General features: G+C 34.9%; 3 protein-coding genes across 4 annotated transcripts; all 3 read left to right on the forward strand.

The window, feature by feature from the left end:
• The first annotated feature begins 1,818 nt into the window (after positions 1-1,818).
• On the forward strand, positions 1,819-11,975 carry LOC129800091 (ribosome quality control complex subunit NEMF homolog). Its single transcript, XM_055844468.1, has 4 exons — positions 1,819-2,018; positions 2,079-3,361; positions 7,109-8,558; positions 11,706-11,975. The coding sequence occupies exons 1-4, from the start codon at positions 1,963-1,965 to the stop codon at positions 11,902-11,904; spliced, it is 2,988 nt and encodes a 995-aa protein (XP_055700443.1). The 5' UTR covers positions 1,819-1,962; the 3' UTR covers positions 11,905-11,975.
• A 242-nt stretch (positions 11,976-12,217) lies between these two features.
• LOC129800093 (molybdopterin synthase sulfur carrier subunit) lies at positions 12,218-12,484 on the forward strand. Its single transcript, XM_055844471.1, has one exon. The coding sequence runs from the start codon at positions 12,218-12,220 to the stop codon at positions 12,482-12,484; it is 267 nt and encodes an 88-aa protein (XP_055700446.1).
• Positions 12,485-12,506: 22 nt separating this feature from the next.
• LOC129800092 (molybdopterin synthase catalytic subunit) lies at positions 12,507-19,487 on the forward strand. 2 transcript variants are annotated; one of them, XM_055844470.1, is made up of 4 exons: positions 12,507-12,635; positions 15,766-16,057; positions 16,235-16,495; positions 19,033-19,487. In XM_055844470.1, exons 1-4 carry the CDS (start codon positions 12,507-12,509, stop codon positions 19,422-19,424), a joined length of 1,074 nt encoding a protein of 357 aa, XP_055700445.1. In that variant the 3' UTR covers positions 19,425-19,487. The 2 variants fall into 2 exon arrangements, with proteins under 2 accessions (XP_055700445.1, XP_055700444.1); XM_055844469.1 differs by having other exon boundaries at positions 15,766-16,033.
• The last annotated feature ends 48 nt before the right edge of the window (positions 19,488-19,535 follow it).

Raw genomic sequence — 19,535 nt, forward strand, 5'->3', positions numbered from 1 at the left:
TGGCATTTTTTCACCTTTATTTTCAAGTGTCAAATTATCTTAATCAGTTTAGTGGCCTCCGCGAGAGGTGGTCGAGAATAAATCAGCAACAAATAAGTAATTTGCTGATTTCACTGTTATGTCTGAATACGAAAACAGCTTAGGAGCTTTTTGGAGGTTTTGAAGACTTTTTGGAGCTAAATCAGTTATCAGTAATCAGCTGGGATGTCTGAATTGGAAAGCAGGTTTATAAATGTGTAATCAGTAATCAGCTGAATTTGTGATTTAACCCCTAGGTCTAAGAAATTTAAAAATTTCAACACAGTTTCGTTATTGTGAGTAGATTTGTTACTTTGAAGAAATTTTACATATTAAAATCAAAGATCTTTATTGAAGAACAGGAATCACGGGATCACCATTTGAAGGTCCGCTTAAAGATGTATCTCAGAATTGAAGGAAAGCTCAGTTAGTTTCGTTTGGACGTTCGCTCTTTGTTGAATGCTCTTCGTATGCTCTTTGTTTGAGAATTCAGAAGTGTAATTTATATTCCCATACGTTCGAATTAGAGGAACTTGATTGCAACGCTAATTTGAATCTGTTTACCTATTGGAGACGTACTGTACTTTTACTAATTAGGAGATTGATAACCTGCGGAATACACGGAATATACAAAGGGGTCGCGGTTAAGATCCCGAAATTCAAAGTGTCGAAAGTTAAATTCTGAATACCAAAATCTCGAACGCCCAAATCTCGGAAGGACCAAAATCTCGAAATCTAATATCCATTCTTAAAAGTGTCATGGCCTCTCCTGATTGCACCTCCACTTTTGGAGGCAAAAGAAAATTTTAAACTATAAATAGCTGTGAGAATTATTAAATTACAAAATTAACTATTAAATTGAATGATTTTTTTTTTTTAATAAATCAAGATGTGTAGAGAAACCCTCTCTCTCTTTTCTGCGTAGCCTTAGCGGCCTTAGCGGCGAACACATCACCCTAATTATCCAAAGTGAACTCTAAATTGTATCAATTTAAAGAATTTAAATATCAGTGAATCAAATCAGTTTAGTGAATTGGAAGTACAGTAGACTCTCGCTAATTCGGCTCTTTTAAGATCGGGCTACTTTTTAATTCGGGCTGCGGTTGCATTTGAAAAAAGTTTGTTGTCATTTTTAAGTTTGATTATGATTATCAAACAAAGCAAATATGCTCAAATTTGCCATGGTTTGTCTTAGTTTTGATGTGATTTTGCATTATTGAGGGATTTTCATGTAATTTACGTTATATATGAGTGTGTAAACTCAATATCTATATATGCACACGAATAAAAAATCGTTGCATTTCAGAAAGTTTGTCGCCCGAATTTATGTCTAATTCGGCTGACATTTCGGTCCCATATGCCCGAATTTGAGAGAGTCTACATTTCGGTCCCATATGCCTGAATTTGAGAGAGTCTACTGTAGTGTCTTATTCGTCTTATTCCACTCGGCATTTGGGCTCTCATTAGGATTCGGCGTCAACGCTGGAATACTATAAAACTTATTCCTTTATCATCTTCCTTTTCAGGTGAGAACACATCACATAGTTATATAATAAATTTCGAAAAAAAACACAAATATCTGAAATAAAACTTTTTTTTATAAAACATACTTTTGCACTTTTTGCTACATAAAAGAAATATCTCGTAAAAATTAATAATTTTTGTAATTTCATTACTGATTACATCGTACATCCTTACAAGGATTACAAGATTCGTTACATTTGAATTAATCGAACGAAATCCAATCCGAAATGTCTGCAGACTGTCCTACGACACGTCCATGGTAATAGTGGACGAAATTTTTAGTGGGTTTTATGGGTGCTTTTTGCGGTGTCAAAAAGAGAAGAAAAATCGCTCCAATTTCGCATTGATTTGGAGCCTTTTGGTTGTGCGACACGTGTTATTTTGTCAAGGAATCTGTGAATTAAGTGATATTGCACAAAAATGAAGACGAGATTCAATACCTACGATATTGTGTGCATCGTCACGGAGCTGCAAAAGTAAGTCCAATTGTCTTGGCTTCCCGGACGAATCTCACGGGGCTTTTGGTTTCCTTTCAGGTTGATTGGGATGAGGGTGAATCAGATTTACGATATTGACAACAAGACCTACCTGATTCGTCTGCAGAGGACAGAAGAGAAGGTGGTGCTCCTGCTGGAATCCGGCAACAGACTCCATACAACAGCTTTTGAGTGGCCAAAAAATGTAGCTCCATCGGGATTCACCATGAAGCTGCGGAAGCATCTGAAGAACAAACGCCTGGAGGCTCTCAGGCAAGTGGGAATTGATCGAATTGTCAGTATGCAATTTGGCACGGGAGAAGCTGCCTATCATGTCATCCTGGAGCTCTACGATCGCGGAAATATCCTGCTCTGTGACCACGAAATGACAATTCTCAATGTCCTACGGCCCCATGCTGAAGGAGAAGAAGTCCGTTTTGCTGTTCGGGAGAAATATCCACTGAGCAGAGCGAAGCAGGGCACAGGAGAAATTAGTGAAGAAACTGTAAAGGAAGCTTTACTTTCAGCTCAACCTGGTTCAGTCTTGCGAACAATTCTCAATCCCATCCTCAACTCTGGTCCATCTGTGATTGATCATGTGCTGCTGAAGAGGGATTTGCTGGCCTGCAAGATTCCAGGGCAGAAGGAAGAACCTCAGCAGCCGGCAGAAGGAGGAAAAAAACGAAAGCAGAAACAGAAAGAAAGCACAAAATACGGAAGCAGGGATTTCTCCATGGAAACTGACTTTCCGACCTTGATGGAAGCCATTCAGGATGCTCAAGAGATGCTCCTGAAAGCCTCCAGTATCCCGTCAAAGGGCTTCGTGGTGCAGAAGGAAGAGAAAAGACCCACTCAAAATGGCACTGAGGAATCCTTCTTCGTCAACGTTGAGTACCATCCATTCGTCTTCCAGCAGTTCAGTGATCGTCCTTGCAAGGAATTTGAGTCCTTCGATGCAGCAGTCGATGAATTCCATTCCACGCTGGAGGGTCAGAAGATCGACATCAAGGCCATGCAGCAGGAACGAGAAGCACTCAAGAAACTGTCGAATGTCCGCACGGATCATGCCAAGCGAATCGAGGAACTGACAAAAACTCAACTGGTGGACAGGGATAAGGCAGAACTCATAACGCGCAATCAGGAACTCGTCGACAAGGCCATCTTTGCCATTCAGTCGGCCCTGGCTAACCAAATGGCCTGGCCAGATATTCAGGAACTCGTGAAAGTGGCTCAGGCTAATCAGGATCCAGTCGCACTCAGCATTAAGCAACTCAAACTCGAAGTCAACAGCATTTCGCTCCAACTCTCAGATCCGTATTCGCAGGAGGACTCAGCAGAAGAAGGTGAGCAATATTGTGAAATTGACTGACAAGCCCCTTATCATTTCTTTTTCTTAAGTCAAAATGGCAATTCTTGAGTGAGTTTCGGAAGTAATTAAGGTTCCCACTAGAATAGATAAGAATTTTTGGGACAGAGTTGAATTACTTTGAATTCGAATTACTAAACTCTAAAAGTCATTCATCAAGATTTATACTTATTGTAATCATCACAAAATTTCATGCCCTCCGATCGTGCTCAAACTTTGTCAAAATGTGTTTGACGACTTCCTGATCACGAATATAATATGGATCGCTAAACAACTTTCTCGACTGCCCGTCTGTCCATTCGTCGTTCCGTCCGTCCGTCCTTCCGTCCGTTCCGTCTATTCTGTCCGTCCGTCGCGTCGTTCCGTCCGTACTTTCGTCCGTCCATTCCGTCTGTCCGTCCGTTATTCCTTCCGTCCGATTCATCCTTTTTTCCGTCCCTGTGTTCCATCCGTCCGTCCAATCGATCCGTCACTACCGTCGTTTCGAACAAGACTCGAAACCCAGCTTGAAACCATCGCAGAAATCACACACCAAATAAGATTTGGCTAAAAAACAACGTTTAGCTTTTCGATTTTGGAGCACAATGACCTCAACGATTCCCGGATGCAAAACTACTTGACTTCTCCAAGAGGGAGATTTTGTTGGTCAAGGTTAGGACTAAAAAGTAGCGAAATATCGATGAGCTGAAGGCAGTCCTTCCGTCCTTCGTCGTAAATGGCAGGACATTCGGAAGGCTAGCTCTCGTGCAAACTACAATGCATTTTCTGACAGACTTAAGACCATAGTCAAGTCAAAATAAGACTGTACTGAACAAAACCGATAGTATTCTAAAATTTTTTTATTCTTATTTCAAAAAAGTTTAAACAGAAAATGAGGATACTACAGCGTCTTAGTTTGTTGCACTGTTTTTTCAGCCATCCGATAAAGAAAATATGTTCTTTTATGCGTTTAAAATAAAAAAACATAATTTAAATGAATCTTTCGGAGAATTTCGTAAGCTGAAAGTATGCTAAAGCCAGCAAGAAAAATTTTTCCTTGATGAGAATTACGGGGGAATTGATTAAAAATGGATTGGTAAAAGCTAATTTTTTTGTAACAATTTATATTTTGTGACCATAGTAAACTTTTTAAATGTGGAGGCCCGGTGCGTGACCTCAGGGAACCCACCTAAATCCGGCACTGCCAATAAATCATATTTAATAAGGTAAAAGGTTTGAGATAGCGACTTGGGACCTACGGGGGACCCCCCATAAGGCGACCCAAGGATCATAAGCATGCCCCTCATTCTCCCCACACCTCCCCTTCCCCACCAAAAACATATTTTTTGAGTTTGTTCGAAAAGCCGTTAAGGGATTTTGTTAATTTTTGTATATGTTCTAGATATTACCTGGCCGGACATTCGCTCATGAACGAAAATACCGTTGAATTATTCTTAATAACGGTTTTTCAACGTCAAATGTTGAGAAAGCTCTAGAGAGAGCATTTATCAACCGAATAGTCTCATGTTTGGGCTCGTTGAAAACGGCTTGGAATTTTTTGCCAAAACTGAATCGATTCCAATCGGTTATGAACCGGTAAAAAACCGATTCATAACCGATAACTAGTTTTTATCCAAAAATTAATTGTTTTACTCTGAAGCTATTTTGGGAACCCTTATATCGAGATAAATCTGATAATAATCAAGAAAATTCACTCTAAAAATAAAGCCAAGCCTGCGCTAAGAATTTTACTGTTTTAATTTTAGTTTTAAAAATTACATTACTTGATTTAAGAAAGTATTTCTTAAACATTTTATGCATTTACATGGGTCAAAAAACAAAGAAAACTTTAATTCTATAATATTACTAAACAGCATAATAAAATTTAATTTAGTTCAAGTTCTTTATATAAAAGTACAAAATTTAAACTATATGCTGCTGGCAAACCTTTTCAATTGAGTGAATTTCAATCGAGTGAAATTTTACCCCTTACTCTTTCAAAGTGAAATCAGATATAGGTGTCTCTTTCTGTCAAATGAATTTTAAATTTGAAATTGTAATTTAAATTTCAATTTCAGTTTTCATTTAACAGAAAGAGACACATATCTTATTTTACTTTGAAAGAGTAAAAGGTAAAATTTCAATCGGTTGAAATTCACTCAATTGAAAAGGTGTGCCAGCGCCAATATATTTGAAATTTTCAATACAAACGTAAATTAAGTTTTACTTTGAAAAAAAAAAAAAAAAAAAACTGAGTGTGTGTTGCGAAAGATTTCTCATAATTCAACTGACATCAAAATATCAATATTTTCTGTATGGTAATGAATTAAACTCGTGCTTTAGTGAAAGGTTTTTGAAAAACCAAAATTCGAAATTCTACGAAATTCTAAAAATTACAATTTTCGACGTACATATATAACATCAAATTTTGTCTTGTAAAATAAGTTGTGATCAAAGAAAATAGAAAACCTTCATTCACGTAAAAGTTTAATTCAACTGCTAACAGGAAATATATGTTTTTTTGTTTTACTTCAGATGAATATATTCGACCGTAAAGTGTTACTTTTAAAAAAAAAAGGACTTCGAAATCTCGGAAATGTAGTCTAAATGTTGTACATTTTTATATGTTTAAGGTGGTACCCAAATTTTGGGGGCCAAAAGTGAATAGCTTTTCGAGATGGTTTTGGGAGACACAAAAACGACCAAGCTTCATGAAATTTTTGGATGTTTATAGTTGATATGTATTAAGCGATTAGAAAAAGTATAAAAATGCGGATTATTGAACAGTTTAATAGAGCGTCTAGTCAAAGTACTCCCGGTTAAAAGACTATAAATGTTTAAGATTGAGCTTACAAACACGCACAGCTCAATCGCAAAAGAGTTAAGATTGCGCTTAAAACACGCACAGCTCAATCATAAACGGCGAGGTTTCTTAAAACCTGCAGCGTTTTCTGGTTCAGCTATTCGTGTTTTCAGCTCGATTTTAACAGTTTTGTGATTAATCTGTACGTGTTTTCCTGGACAATTTTAGCCATTCTATTATTATTAGGCTGCGTGTTTTCCAATACAATCTTAACCATTTTATTACAGTAGACTCTCACTCAATCGGCTCTCTTTCAATCAGGCGACAAATTTTGTTGCCAATTTTCACGTTTAATTATGAAGCTAATTCGCTCAAATTCGCTGTAGTTCTTCCTATTTTATCGTGATTATAATTGAGCACTTTTTGTGGAATTTACAAAGGCTTTGACACTCAATTCTATCGCTAAACCGGATGACATTTTGCCCCATATTCCCGATTAAGAGAGAGTCTACTGTATTAAAAACTGTGTGTGTCTTCAGCATAATCTTAATCATTTCATTATTAGAAACGCATTTTCAGCACAATTTTATTCGTTTTACAATTGACTTGTGCGTGTTTTTAAGCGCATTCTTAACCGTTTTTGCGATTGAGTTTTGCGTATTTTTAGCACAATAAATTAGTAAAATTTACGAGTAAAATTTCTTGATTAGAGTGTCGGATTTATCTCGGTATAAATTTTCCCAAAATAGTTTAGGAGCAATGCAATTGATTTTCGGATCAAAAATTTCATTAACTGCGGTTCTAATTCGATTCTGAAAGCTCTAAGCGTAGATTTTTAAGAAAGTCGAATTGCCTTACAAAGAGAATCTCTCTTACTTTAAGCTGATCCAAGCTTATTCTTGGTTTTCTTCAAACATTTTTTTGTTTCTTTGCAATCTTCAGATGAAGAAAATGAAAACAGTGAAAAACTCGAAACGGCAGTTGTGGATGTTGATTTATCCCTTTCGGCCTTTGCCAATGCCCGGAAGTACTACGATCAGAAACGTAGTGCTGCCCGGAAGGAGCAAAAGACAATTGAATCTTCGGGAAAAGCTCTGAAGTCTGCTGAGAAACGAACTCAGCAGACGCTCAAAGAGGTTAAGACGCTGACAAATATTTCCAAGGCGCGTAAAGTTTACTGGTTCGAGAAGTTCTACTGGTTTATCAGTTCGGAGAATTATCTGGTGATTGGGGGACGGGATCAACAGCAGAATGAGTTGATTGTCAAGCGTTACATGCGCTCCACGGACATTTATGTCCACGCGGAGATTCAAGGAGCTTCTAGCGTTGTGATCAGGAATCCCAGTGGGAATGATGTTCCGCCCAAGACCCTGCTGGAGGCAGGAACAATGGCTATTTCGTACAGTGTGGCTTGGGATGCCAAAGTTGTGACGAATGCGTATTGGGTGAGGAGTGATCAGGTGAGCAAGACAGCTCCGACGGGAGAGTATTTGGGCACGGGAAGTTTCATGATCAGGGGCAAGAAGAACTTCCTGCCACCATGTCAGTTGGTACTAGGCCTGAGTTTCCTGTTCCGCCTGGAAGATGGATCAGTGGAAAGGCACAGGGGAGAGAGGATAGTGAGGCAATTCGGTGAAGATGATGATTCCCTGAGCCGTCAAACGTCAGTAGACACAGAAAAGACGTCAACGACAGAAGATGTAGAGATTGACCTTGAGAAGGACGATGAGAACAGTGAGAAGGATTCAGGAACGGATTCTGAAGATGAATCAGGAATTAAGTATCCAGATACTCATGTCAAAGTGGAACATGACACTGGAAGGGTTACCCTCAAAACTGACGCAATAATGGAGCGTTTGCAGTCAATTGAAGAGGAACCTGAGAATGCGGTCTATCTTGGTGATGACAAACCCTACATAATTCCAGCACTTCCGAGGCATCCCAAGAAGAAGCAGCAGAAGAAGAAGGCAACTATTGAACCAGTGATCGAAGAGAAAGAGCATTCAGAGGAGGAGGATAGTCGCAGTGAGAGCAAACAGGGAGCTCCTGGTCAGTTGAAGCGTGGTCAGAAGGGCAAACTGAAGAAGATGAAAAAATACAAGGATCAGGATGAGGATGAACGCAGAGCAAGAATGGAAATCCTAAAGTCAGACGGGAAGGGAGCAAAAGAAAAGAAGAAGAAGGCTCAGGAAGAGGAAATCAAGAAGTTCAACAGGAGAAATCCCGTGGCCAGGAAGCCCAAGGAACCAGCTGAGGGCGAGGAAGTTGACGAGACTCCGGCGACCGTTGACGTGGACATGCTGGATTTCCTAACGGGATCTCCGGTGGAAGAGGATGAACTCCTCTTCGCCGTTCCAGTCATCGCTCCTTACCAGACTCTCCACAATTACAAGTAAGTCGAAAAACTTCTTTACATATGAAACTGCTATTGCAATCACGCGAAAAAAGTATCTTCTCCGATCGGGCTTAAATTTTGTCAAAGTGTTTTTTGGTATTCCCTCTAATCGAGACATAGGATAAAATAAGGCAATTTGGAACCATTTACAATTTGGGACATTTGAGATATTCTCACTGATTTAGAGATTCAAAAGGAAGAAAAGCTGTTCCTGTCCATCTTAATCGTCTTTTTCTTATATTTCTAAAATGAAATGTCAAAAATCTATCAAAAATGCGATTTTTGACGAAAATGGCTCCCATTTTGTAGAGGCCTTTAGAAAGAATTTACTAATACCTTTGTCATACATCAATTTCTCCCAGCTAACTTTGTTTAAATTTTATGAAAACAATTGATTATTGTTTTAATAAAAAAACGCATATTTTTGCTCAAAAAGGAATGAAAGCTTTAGATGGTTATTAGCGCCATTATACACATGTTCCAGTTTCAAATAACTGAATTCATCATATTATTCCCTTGCTCTGGTAAGATCTTTCTAAAGAATTTGGCCCATTCGACCTCTATTTGGACTGACTTGGCTGTTTACGCGGCTGTTTAAGGCAGTAATGTCTCCTTGTGTACGCGATGGAGGCGACTCCCAAATGTGCCTTGAGAGAATTTTAATCCAAGGTTAGAAAATAAATTGTCTAACCTTGTGGTCCGGCAAATAAACGCCTCAGGAGGATAAGTTTTCTCTACACAATTTTCTTTATAAATATTCTCAAAAACCTGCCCTGTCTGTCAGTTATTTGAAATCTGCTATTTTCAGCCAATATGGAACTAATTAGGCCATAGACATTTCAATGAAATGATTTAAGTGGTCCTTAAATCAAGGATAAGTCGTTGTCCTTAAAAATAGAGGTAAACGAAAACTTGTGAAGTTTTGGTGAAACCAAAACTGCTTAACTTTTATGTTGACTTATTCGTATCGTCTTAAGGATGATATAAAATGGATATCCTGGCGTTTAAGCTATTCAAATATATTCTTATTTGAATTCAATGTCCTTTTTATCTTAAAAAAAGTAATTTTTAATTTCTAATTTTAAAATTGTTTGTATGAACGTGCGTACTCAACTTGAACTTTAATTTTAATTAAATGAAAATTAAAGATCTCTCAAAATGATATTATTTTGGTTAAGCTGTTTCAGAATTTGGGGTTATGTATGACCTAACCTTGAAGGCAATGTCAAAGTCCAATGCAGTTTTGTCAATATTTGCATAATGGACAAAACTTAATTTCACATAATTTAACAAAACATTAGATCAAAAATTTCCGTACACATCGCTATTTAGAGAAATTTTGCTACATTAGATAGGGTAATATATCACGTTTTTAAGCTTCGAGTCAGCATAACCTAGAACTATTCGTCAAATTTTTGAAAAATCCTATTCAAAGTTCCTGAAATACAGTAGAGTCTTATGGCTTCTACACACTAGTAGAAATTTCTTTAAAAAATGCTTTTTTAAAGAAGATTTCCCCTATCCTTGTAGGCAGAAACGTCAGAATTTTTTTAAAAAGCCAATTTTTGACGAAAATTGTTTCTAGTGTGTAGAAACCATTACAAATTCGAACGCTCGGGGAATATTTTTGACATTTCTCACCTCCCAAATTCGAACGATTTTTTCAAAACTAACGAAATTTATGTTAGATTAAATTGAACTTTGAATCAAATTCCCGTACTTTCTCACAAGTCTTAGTGGTAACATACTTCCTTTTCATTTTACACGATCATAATATATGTAAACATTCAGGAAGAAGTACATAAATATGATTTTCATTCATCCAGAAAACGATTTTTTTTTAACATAACCCCACAATTGACATTTTGAATTCAAACGGCGTTCGAATTTGAGAGATTTAGATTTGAGAGACTCCACTGTACTTTCTCACAAATCTTCGTAGTAGCGAAGTTCCTCTTCATTTTATTCGCTCATAATTGAGGAGTTCAGAGCAAAAAAAACGCTATTTTAATAGGAAAATGCATTCGACTTAGAGTTTTTTTTGCTCTGAGCGCCTCAATTTATGTAAATATTCAGGAAACAACACAGAAAAATGATTTTCAGTTATCCACAAGACGAATTTTTTAACATAACCCCACAATTGATGTTTTGAATTCTAATGTCGGTTGAATTTGAGAGATTCAGATTTGAGAGACTACGTACAGCCTTCAACCTCAGTTCTAAACCGAATTTTTGGTCGATAAACCAATTTAATAATGAATTTGTAATTAACTTTTAAAAGGCTCAACATTATTTTTTCAAGTTTAAAAATATCAAGCAGTTAAAGTAAGTTAACTTGCGAAAAAATGACCAATGTAATTTTCCCTCATGTCCTCCGCAAAAAAATATCTTTTGATATTTTTCGACGAAGATGGTGCAAATTGTATGACATGGAATGAAAAAGACTGAAATAATTTCGTTTTAAGAAAAACTTACCAGAGAAATTTTGTAAATTTCGCAGAAACTACAAAGTCTGACGTCATTTACAGTAGACTCTCGCTTATCCGTGAGAGTGGGACCAAAATGTCATACGGATTTTGAGAGTGATAGTTACTCATTAAATTGTTTGAAATCCAACGATTTTTTTTGTTTATATTGAAAATTTGTGGAATGAATCCTGACCTCACTGAATCGACATTTTCTCTAAATATGCGTACTGTCCAAAAAAGTTACAGTGAGTAAGAATTACAGTAGATAGAGCACATTTGCTTAACAAAAAAAAACCCAAACGGGAGCAATGTGTTATCAAAATTTTGAAAATTCAACTGTCTCACGGATTTTTTTATGTTACCCGGAAAAAGAGTCCACGGATAAGCGAGAGTCTACTGTACTGCCTTTTGGAAGGGTTATAAATAATTTTAATAACCTCAAAATGACCTTTAGCTTACGTAAATTTTTATATTTATCAAAAATACTATTTACGCTAAAAAAATGGGAAATAAACTAAAATATTTGCAAAAGGAAATTGCAGCAATTTGTTTATAATTTTTTCCGATTTTTAAACCAGAAGTGCATTCTGTGAATCTCTCGAACAACAAGCTGATAAAGCTTACCCCATCTTTTTCTACTTTGCTAATTATCTAATTTTTTTACCCGCCTCTTCAGATTCAAGGTGAAACTGACCCCGGGAACCGGAAGACGTGGAAAAGCATCGAAAATGGCCGTGATGATCTTCCAGAAGGACAAGAACTGCTCCACCAGGGAGAAGGATCTGCTGAAAAGCGTCAAGGAGGAGATGATTGCGAGGAATATCCCGGGGAAAGTCAAGCTGTCGGCCCCTCAGCTGCAGAAATTCAAAAAGTAGCAATTTTTACCGCCACGCACATTGATTTTCCTCGTGAATTTGCTGAAATATATTATGAAATTATCAAATAATTGATGAAATTGCTTTTTTTTTGCTCGGCATGGCAAGCTAAGTGACCGTTGGGAGGGGTAAATTTCAAAAACTGCCAAGGTCGACTGATTTTGTGCTGTGTAATCGTGGCCTCAGTGTGTCACAGAATCTCGAGGCGAGTGCACGTGAGGGGTGTTTTGTGCGACAATTTGTGGTGTTTCTGGTGAGAAAAGTGGCCAGAGGAGCACCTGGAAGAGTGGAAAATGCTCAGGGAGAGCAGAAAATGAGTGACAGAGTGCAAGTGAAAGTGCTGTTCTTCGCAAAGTGCCGTGAAATTGCTGGTGTTGGTACTGTTTTGCATTCCCTACCGCCCAGAGTTGATCATCAGAGTCTTCTAGATGAGATTTGTGATAAGTTCGGATTGGGAGACATCCGGGAGAATCTAATTGTGGCTGTTAATGAGGAGTACTGCTCAAAGGATTCAGGGGAAATCATTGAAATCAAGGAAGGAGACGAAATTGCCATAATCCCGCCAATTTCTGGAGGCTAGGAATTTCTTGGCAGATCTCACGATGGATTTCCTGAAGCTGACCAAGGATAAATTAGTTGTAAGCGACTTGAGTGATCTTGTGGCTCATGAAAGCTGCGGAGCCATTTCCTTGTTTGTCGGAACCACTCGAGACTACTTTGAAGATAAGAAGGTAATTGCCAGAAGATTCTCTTTCAGTACAGGGCTACGGCCAGGGGTGAATTGGGGGTAGATGTAGAATTTGTTTCCCTCGGGCGATCAAAATTTAAAGAAACACACTAATAGAATTAGTTCACAAATGTTTTTTTTTTATAATTTAGTTTTATAACTCATAAAATTGAAATATAATAAATAATTCATAAACAAGAAATAAAAAGGTAAAAAAATTATAAATCGTTAGCCAAATCAACATTTGTCGTAACTTCATTTTTGCGATTTTTAGGTATTATATACATATTTAGAATCGGCGTAATTTTGTTTATTAACACTTTAAACTAAACCCGAGCCAAAAAATCACGTAAAATACCAAACTGGCATAAAATGCCAGTGCAGATATTCTCCACAAAAAACAATTTTTCGATAGTTTTTCTTTCCGTAAGACGTCTACAGCAGTTCTAGGACTCATAAATTATTTTTTCAATAAATATTTTCCCATTTTTCTTGTCATTTTTATATAAATTTTGTGAAAATTGACAAAAAATGCCAAAGTGAATTTTTATAGAATTTCGTAACAAAAAGGCAATTTCTATTGAATTTCCTTTTTTCTAGCAATTTGGCAAGGATCTTAGAACACATATCTATATATTTTCCTGTAAAATTTTCAAATTCTCATATATAGTTTGTGCTTTTGTTTAAGAAAATTTTATGTGAAATTCCAACAGGGAATCGAAAAAGAAAAACAAAGCGAAAAGTGAATTTTCACCTTATTTTTTTACATTACCATTCTACAACAATTCTAGGTCTTATAAGGGAAGAGCACCCCGGATCGGAATGTTAAGAGACATTCTCGATATTTAGTTGAAAATATAAGCGTCAAAATACTATTTTGTATTTTTGTACATGCTAATTGGTATATTAGTGATCAATTTAACTATATCTGTGCATTTGAATTTTTAGTTTTTACAATAAATTAATAAAAATTAGGTGTAATTGCAAACTTGCGATGTGTACCTCGGATCGTCACGAATTCAATCAGGAGTCTCACGGAAATTTGATTTTATAAATTAAATCAGAGCTAATGCAGTGCATTCTTGTAAGAGTTAAATGGTAAAATGTAGCTAATAATTTTTAAAAATTCATTTGATTTGGAGCAACAATATGGTAATAATCTGACGATCCGAGGAACACTGCCGATCGCTGGTACTCTTCCCTTATTACTTAATTTTTAATAAGTATTTTAACATTTTCACGTATTATAAGCCATTCAAATGTCCATTTCAGATGCCAACTCCACATAAAAAAGGTGGCATTTTACGCCAATTTGGTATTCTACGCCCATTTTTTGGTTTTTCTCCATTATTTTAAATAATAAAAAAGTTATCAACAATTTTTTTCTATTAAACGAAAGCTAATTAAATTCTCTATACATTAGTGTTATCACTTTAGCATAATATTGAATAGAATTTCTACTATGAAGCTCCAAACTTAAAATTGGAGTAAAATGCCACTTTGGGTTTTAAAGTGTTAGGGAAATACTCTTCATTGATCCATTTCTACATCGATTTTAAGAATTTTAACGGACTTAGGCAGTGAGGTACTAAAACGTTGTAGTAAATAAGTATCTTTCCTAAGAAGAAATTGCGTCTTACAAAAAAGAAACAAAATTTAGACCAAAAAAGCTTTTTAAGTTTTACTAGAAAAAGTCGGCATACTATTTTAATGATTTTAAGTGGTTTAGATAGTGCATAAACTGTTTTAATCAATTTTTAAGGTTATTAATATAATCTTTTTTTAATAATAATAATAATATATTTATTCACAATAATAGGATCATCCCTTTTACAATTGTAAAAGAAAAAAAAAGAAAATAACAAAAATAAAAAAGAGAATTAAAAATGAAAATAAGGAGAAATAAAGAGAGAGAAAAAGAAAGAAAAAGTGTTTCCACTCTTAAGCTTCTCAGGCCTCTATTTGAAGAAATTGGTTTTTAAAAGGATAATTGATAAAAAAAATGGCTTCAATTTTCTCTTGAAATTTTTGGAAGGTTTCCACGAGATTCTTTTGTGTTTAAAATTCACCATATATTTCCACATTTCAATTTTTCTGATCTCAAATTTATTCGAATAGACAAGAACATTTTCCGTAAAATAAATTCTTCAGAGACATTTTTCAATTTTTTGGCAAGGATATTAGGTGAAAAGACGAATTAAAAATTATGAAAAATGAGACGTTTTTATATGTTATTGTTTGAAAATCTAATTTGAACTTACTTTTAACGAATCCGGCGTATTTTTTTAACTCAAGACAACTTACTAAAGACAACCAGGAATTCCTTCCCTTGGAATAATCCCAGCTAAATGTATGAAAAATTGAATGAAAATTCTCTTTAGACTCTTAAAAATATTGTTCTTTTTTTCTTTTTTCTGCAAATATTCATGACTTCATTTTGCTAATTGAATCGCGAATTTATTCCTTTTGTATGACTAAGATGACTAATTAGCAGTTATAATGTTGTTTTTCCTAAAAAAAAACTGATGTATCTTTAATTATCGTTTAAAAATCAAACGTATCTCTGCACTTAAATTGCCAATGTTGTAGTAAAAACTAGAAATAATATTAATATCATTAATAAATTGATTATTATACATTACAGTAATGAGAATTTCTCTATCAACCTTAAAAAGTTACTTAAATGAACTAATGTAACTCATTTAAAATACAATTTTTAGGCGAAAAAAAATCTGCGGGATCCAAGATTTGATACCGAATTTTTTAATTGCTAATATATCACATTAAAATTATTCTAGTTCTCCAAGACTGAAAGAACATCAATTCTGAAAGTTTTTTTTTTAACATAATCGAGATAGAAATTATTTTATTATAATTTTTTTCGTTTTTTTTTTATCAAAACGATTTTTTTTTATTTTTCCTAAAATTGAATTTTAAAAATTAAAAATTAAAAAAATTACGTTTCGGCAATATCACAATTTTTACTATTTCTTTAAAATTCAAATAAATTTAAAATGTCTAATAAAAGTTAGTTAGAGCGTTATAAAAATTTTCCCCGGGCGCTGTGTTGCCTAAGTCCGCCCCTGTTCCAACACCAATCGAAATGATAGCAGAGTTTATCATTTCCAATTCAGGTTATCTCATTGGAATACGAAGCTTATGAACCCATGGCGCTTAAAACGTTGAAGAACATCTGCCAAGACATTCGCTCCCGCTGGCCACAGGTCAAGAACATCGGGATTTACCATCGTCTTGGCGAGGTAGCAGTCAAAGAAGCCAGCGTTGTCATCGCCATCAGTTCTCCGCATCGCAAAGATGGGATCGAAGCCACGGCTTTTGCCATTGAGGAGCTGAAAAAGCAAGTTCCGATCTGGAAGAAGGAGCAGTATCTGGAGAGTCAAGGTACATGGAAGGAGAACAGGGAGTGTAGCTGGTCCAGCACAAAGTGCAATGGCAATTTACCAATTCAATAGGGGCTCAAAAAAAATCTTCAATTAAAGATTAAAGCAATTTCTGGGTGCAATTAATTCTGTGAAAATGAGGTTTCAAGATTAAAAGATTTTTCCTCACAAAATGCCTTTCTTCTTCCTGCCTTTCTTTCAGCCAAAACGGAACGGAGGACCGGGAGAAAAATTGATTTCCGCGAGTGTCCCGTTGAGGGAGTCGATGTTCCGAAGCATTTGGTGCAGATTGGCACAAATCACGAGGAGATATCGCGTCGCATTGAGATGTTTATTGAGCGGAAACGACAAGAAGTCAATACGAGCAATATTGAAGATTTTATCGAAGGAGACGTTTCAGAGTCTTGTGCTCGGGTTAAGTGCACGGTTTTCCGCGTTAAGGACTCCAAGGGGCATCTCAAGGGTAAGTTTTGTATTTTTTTAAGTAAAGTAGAAAAATTTAAATGGAAATTTATTTATTTATTTATTTATTTATTGAAATACGTTTTTATTGATTTTTTGTTTGAATTTTTTTTATTGAATTTATTGAAATTGAAATATTGAAATATTTATTGAAAATTTATTGAAATAAACCGAAACGTTTGTTAAATTTTCGTCGTCTTCGTCAGCTGGCGTCGTAACTAAAATTTGGAAATTTAATCCTCTTTCTACTTTGAAGTTCTCGCATTTTTGTCTTATCTATATTAGATTTTGTTTTTGAGAAATTAAAGAATAAAGACTAAATATTTTATAAGGTATTGTTTTTCGAAAAATATATTTTTAAGGTACATCACCAGTTCAAGTTACGCCCTTTGAGGATATTCTCAATATTCGCAAAGAAAAAGCAGTAATTAATCACAAAATATTCAAAATATTTGCTTAATATTTAAAAATAATCCAAGAATAACAATATTTGTAAAAAAAGAAAATGCAAAACATCGTAATATTCTTGCAAAATTAAAAAAATATGTTATGTTCAGGAAGTATTCGCGAAGTTCATCAATAAATCAAAAATCATAAAATTATTTTAAAAAGAAGCTAGAAATATTATAATTAATAAAATATTCCGAATAACCATTCAGTATTTTTAAAAGAAATGCTAAACATTTTTATTAGCAATAAAAATAAATAAATAAAGAAAACAGTGACAAAGCGTCCTAGCTTTGCTTCAGAATTTTCAGTGATTCGTTCTTCTGAGGAAATTGTACAGTTCGCATAAAATTTAACTGTTTTCAGGAAATTCTACTGTTTGTAAGGAAATTTACTGTTTTTAAGACAATTTACTGTTCTCAGGAAATTGTACTGTTTTTAAGGAAATTTGCTGTATTCAGGAACTTTTACTGTTTGCAGAAAATTTTATTGTTTACAGGACATTTAACTATTCCCAAAATATTTAAATGTTTGTAGAATAATTTTACTGTTCTCAGAAAATTTTAGTCTTTGCAGAACATTGTTCTGTTCTCAGAAAATTTTACTGTTTGCAGCACATTTTACTGTTTGTAGAACATGTTCTCAGGGTTTTCAGGAAATTTTAGTCTTTGCAGAAAATTTTATTGTTCTGATGAAGTTTTACTGTTTTTAAGAAAATTTACTGTCTTCAGGAAATTTTACTTTTCACTAGAAAATTTACTGCTTTTTGGAAATTTTACGGTTCTCGGGAAATTTACTTGTTTGCAGAAGATTTTACTCTTCTGCAAACAAGTATTAGAATAGTTTGTTAGAATATGTAAATGTTTATAGAATAATTTTACTGTTCTCAGGAAACTACTCTGCAGATCATTTTACTGTTCGCAAAACATTTTTCTGTTCTCAGGAAATTTTACCGTTTGCAGGACATTTGGCCTCAGGTTTTAGTGTAAGCAGAACATTTTACTATTCATAGGAAATTGTGCATTTTATAAAAAGTTTTGCTGTTTTCAGGGAATATCACTGATTGCAGGATATTTGACTGTTCTTAGGTCATTTTACTGTTTGCAGGACTTTTGACTGTTCTCAGGAAATTTTACTATCCGCAGGAAATTTTCCTATTCTCAGGAATTGTACAGTTCGCAGGAAATTTTACTGTTCGCAGGAAATTTTGCTATTCTCAGGAAATTTTACTGTTTGCAGGACTTTTGTTGTTCTCAGGAAATTTTACTATTTGCAGGAAATTTTGCTGTTCTCAGGAAATTTTACTGTTCTCAGGAAATTTTACTATTTGCAGAAAATTTTACTGTTCGTGGGAAATTTTGCTATTTTCAGGAAATTTTACTGTTTGATGGAAATTTGGCTGTTCTCAGGAAATTTTACTGTTTTCAAGACATTTTACTGTTTGCATAACGCACATAACATTTTATTGTTTTCAGAAAATTTTGCTATTCTCAAGAAATTTTAGTCTTCTCAAGAAATTTTACAATTCTCAGGAATTTTCTTGTGTTCTCTAAAAATTTTACTCTTCCCAGAAAATTCTACTGTTTGTTGGAAACTTCACTCTTCACGGCAAGTTTTATTGTTTTCTGGAATTCTCTCTATCTTTTGATAACAAAAAAAAATCCTATAAAAGCTTTTTGTTGCAATCTTATATCCTGAAGATCCTGAAATATTGAAGGAAATTATTAACAAATTCAAAACCTTTCCAAAATGACTAAATTTGTCTTGAAGGGACAATTATTTTGCTTAGACGGGAAAGTTTTATGCAAGGAAATGAAAAAAAAATAAGGAGTTTTATTTCAGAAACTAAACTATTTTTCTTAATGTCAGTTAACATTCTTAGTTAATTTCTGTACCATGAATTCCTGGTCTTTAATGTCTTAAGAACTATTCTTTTGATAAAATAATGTCTGTCACTGCTGTAAAATTCATTAGAACTTTGTTTCTTGGATAGTTTTCACTCCTGAATAAATATCTTATTTAATTGTTGTAAAATATTTCGTCTATGAGATTCTGCAACCACAACAACATTCTTCTTGAATTCCTTTGCAGTTCGTCGCGTGCAGAATGAATTTGGGCCACAAACTCTGTCAGAAAACTACACAAAACTCTTCACAAAACTCCAGGAATCACCGTCTCATGGAAGTTCAGAGACCAAGGAAGCCCCTTCCACTGAGAATATTAAAGATTTTGGTGTTAAGGAAAGACTGAGTGACATGGAAAAGCATCTGGCACTGACTTCTGTGCAATCTGGAAATGTTTTTCAGCGAATTAAAGCTCTGGAGGATAGGATTTTGTATCTGGAATCTATCTCTCCGGAATATATTCACTTCCTGGAGAGAAAGTCACAGAAACCAGGGGAAAAGCGGGAAGTGAAGAGGAAAAGAATTTATTCCATTCAATGCATTGATGATTTCATCGCTGAACTGGAGGAAAATCCTTAATGATAAATTGTAAATAAATAATTGTAGATTTTTATTATGAGTAAATCAATGATGATGAAATTACTTGCAATATCTGTGAAATGGTTCAGCAGAAGAGAAAATCGGTGGGAA

This window comes from Phlebotomus papatasi, chromosome 1 (assembly GCF_024763615.1).
Source record: "Phlebotomus papatasi isolate M1 chromosome 1, Ppap_2.1, whole genome shotgun sequence".
Lineage (NCBI taxonomy): Eukaryota > Metazoa > Arthropoda > Insecta > Diptera > Psychodidae > Phlebotomus > Phlebotomus papatasi.

What these genes read in the sequence shown, in the direction of transcription:
- LOC129800091 (XM_055844468.1), top strand. Translation starts at nt 1,963, where the DNA reads ATGAAGACGAGATTCAATACCTACGATATTGTGTGCATCGTCACGGAG. An exon ending in ATCGTCACGGAGCTGCAAAA is followed by an intron (nt 2,019 to 2,078) that starts GTAAGTCCAATT and finishes GTTTCCTTTCAG; the next exon opens with GTTGATTGGGATGAGGGTGA. An exon ending in GGAGGACTCAGCAGAAGAAG is followed by an intron (nt 3,362 to 7,108) that starts GTGAGCAATATT and finishes TGCAATCTTCAG; the next exon opens with ATGAAGAAAATGAAAACAGT.
- LOC129800093 (XM_055844471.1), top strand. Translation starts at nt 12,218, where the DNA reads ATGAGTGACAGAGTGCAAGTGAAAGTGCTGTTCTTCGCAAAGTGCCGT.
- LOC129800092 (XM_055844470.1), top strand. Translation starts at nt 12,507, where the DNA reads ATGGATTTCCTGAAGCTGACCAAGGATAAATTAGTTGTAAGCGACTTG. An exon ending in ACTACTTTGAAGATAAGAAG is followed by an intron (nt 12,636 to 15,765) that starts GTAATTGCCAGA and finishes TTTCCAATTCAG; the next exon opens with GTTATCTCATTGGAATACGA. An exon ending in ATGGAAGGAGAACAGGGAGT is followed by an intron (nt 16,058 to 16,234) that starts GTAGCTGGTCCA and finishes CCTTTCTTTCAG; the next exon opens with CCAAAACGGAACGGAGGACC.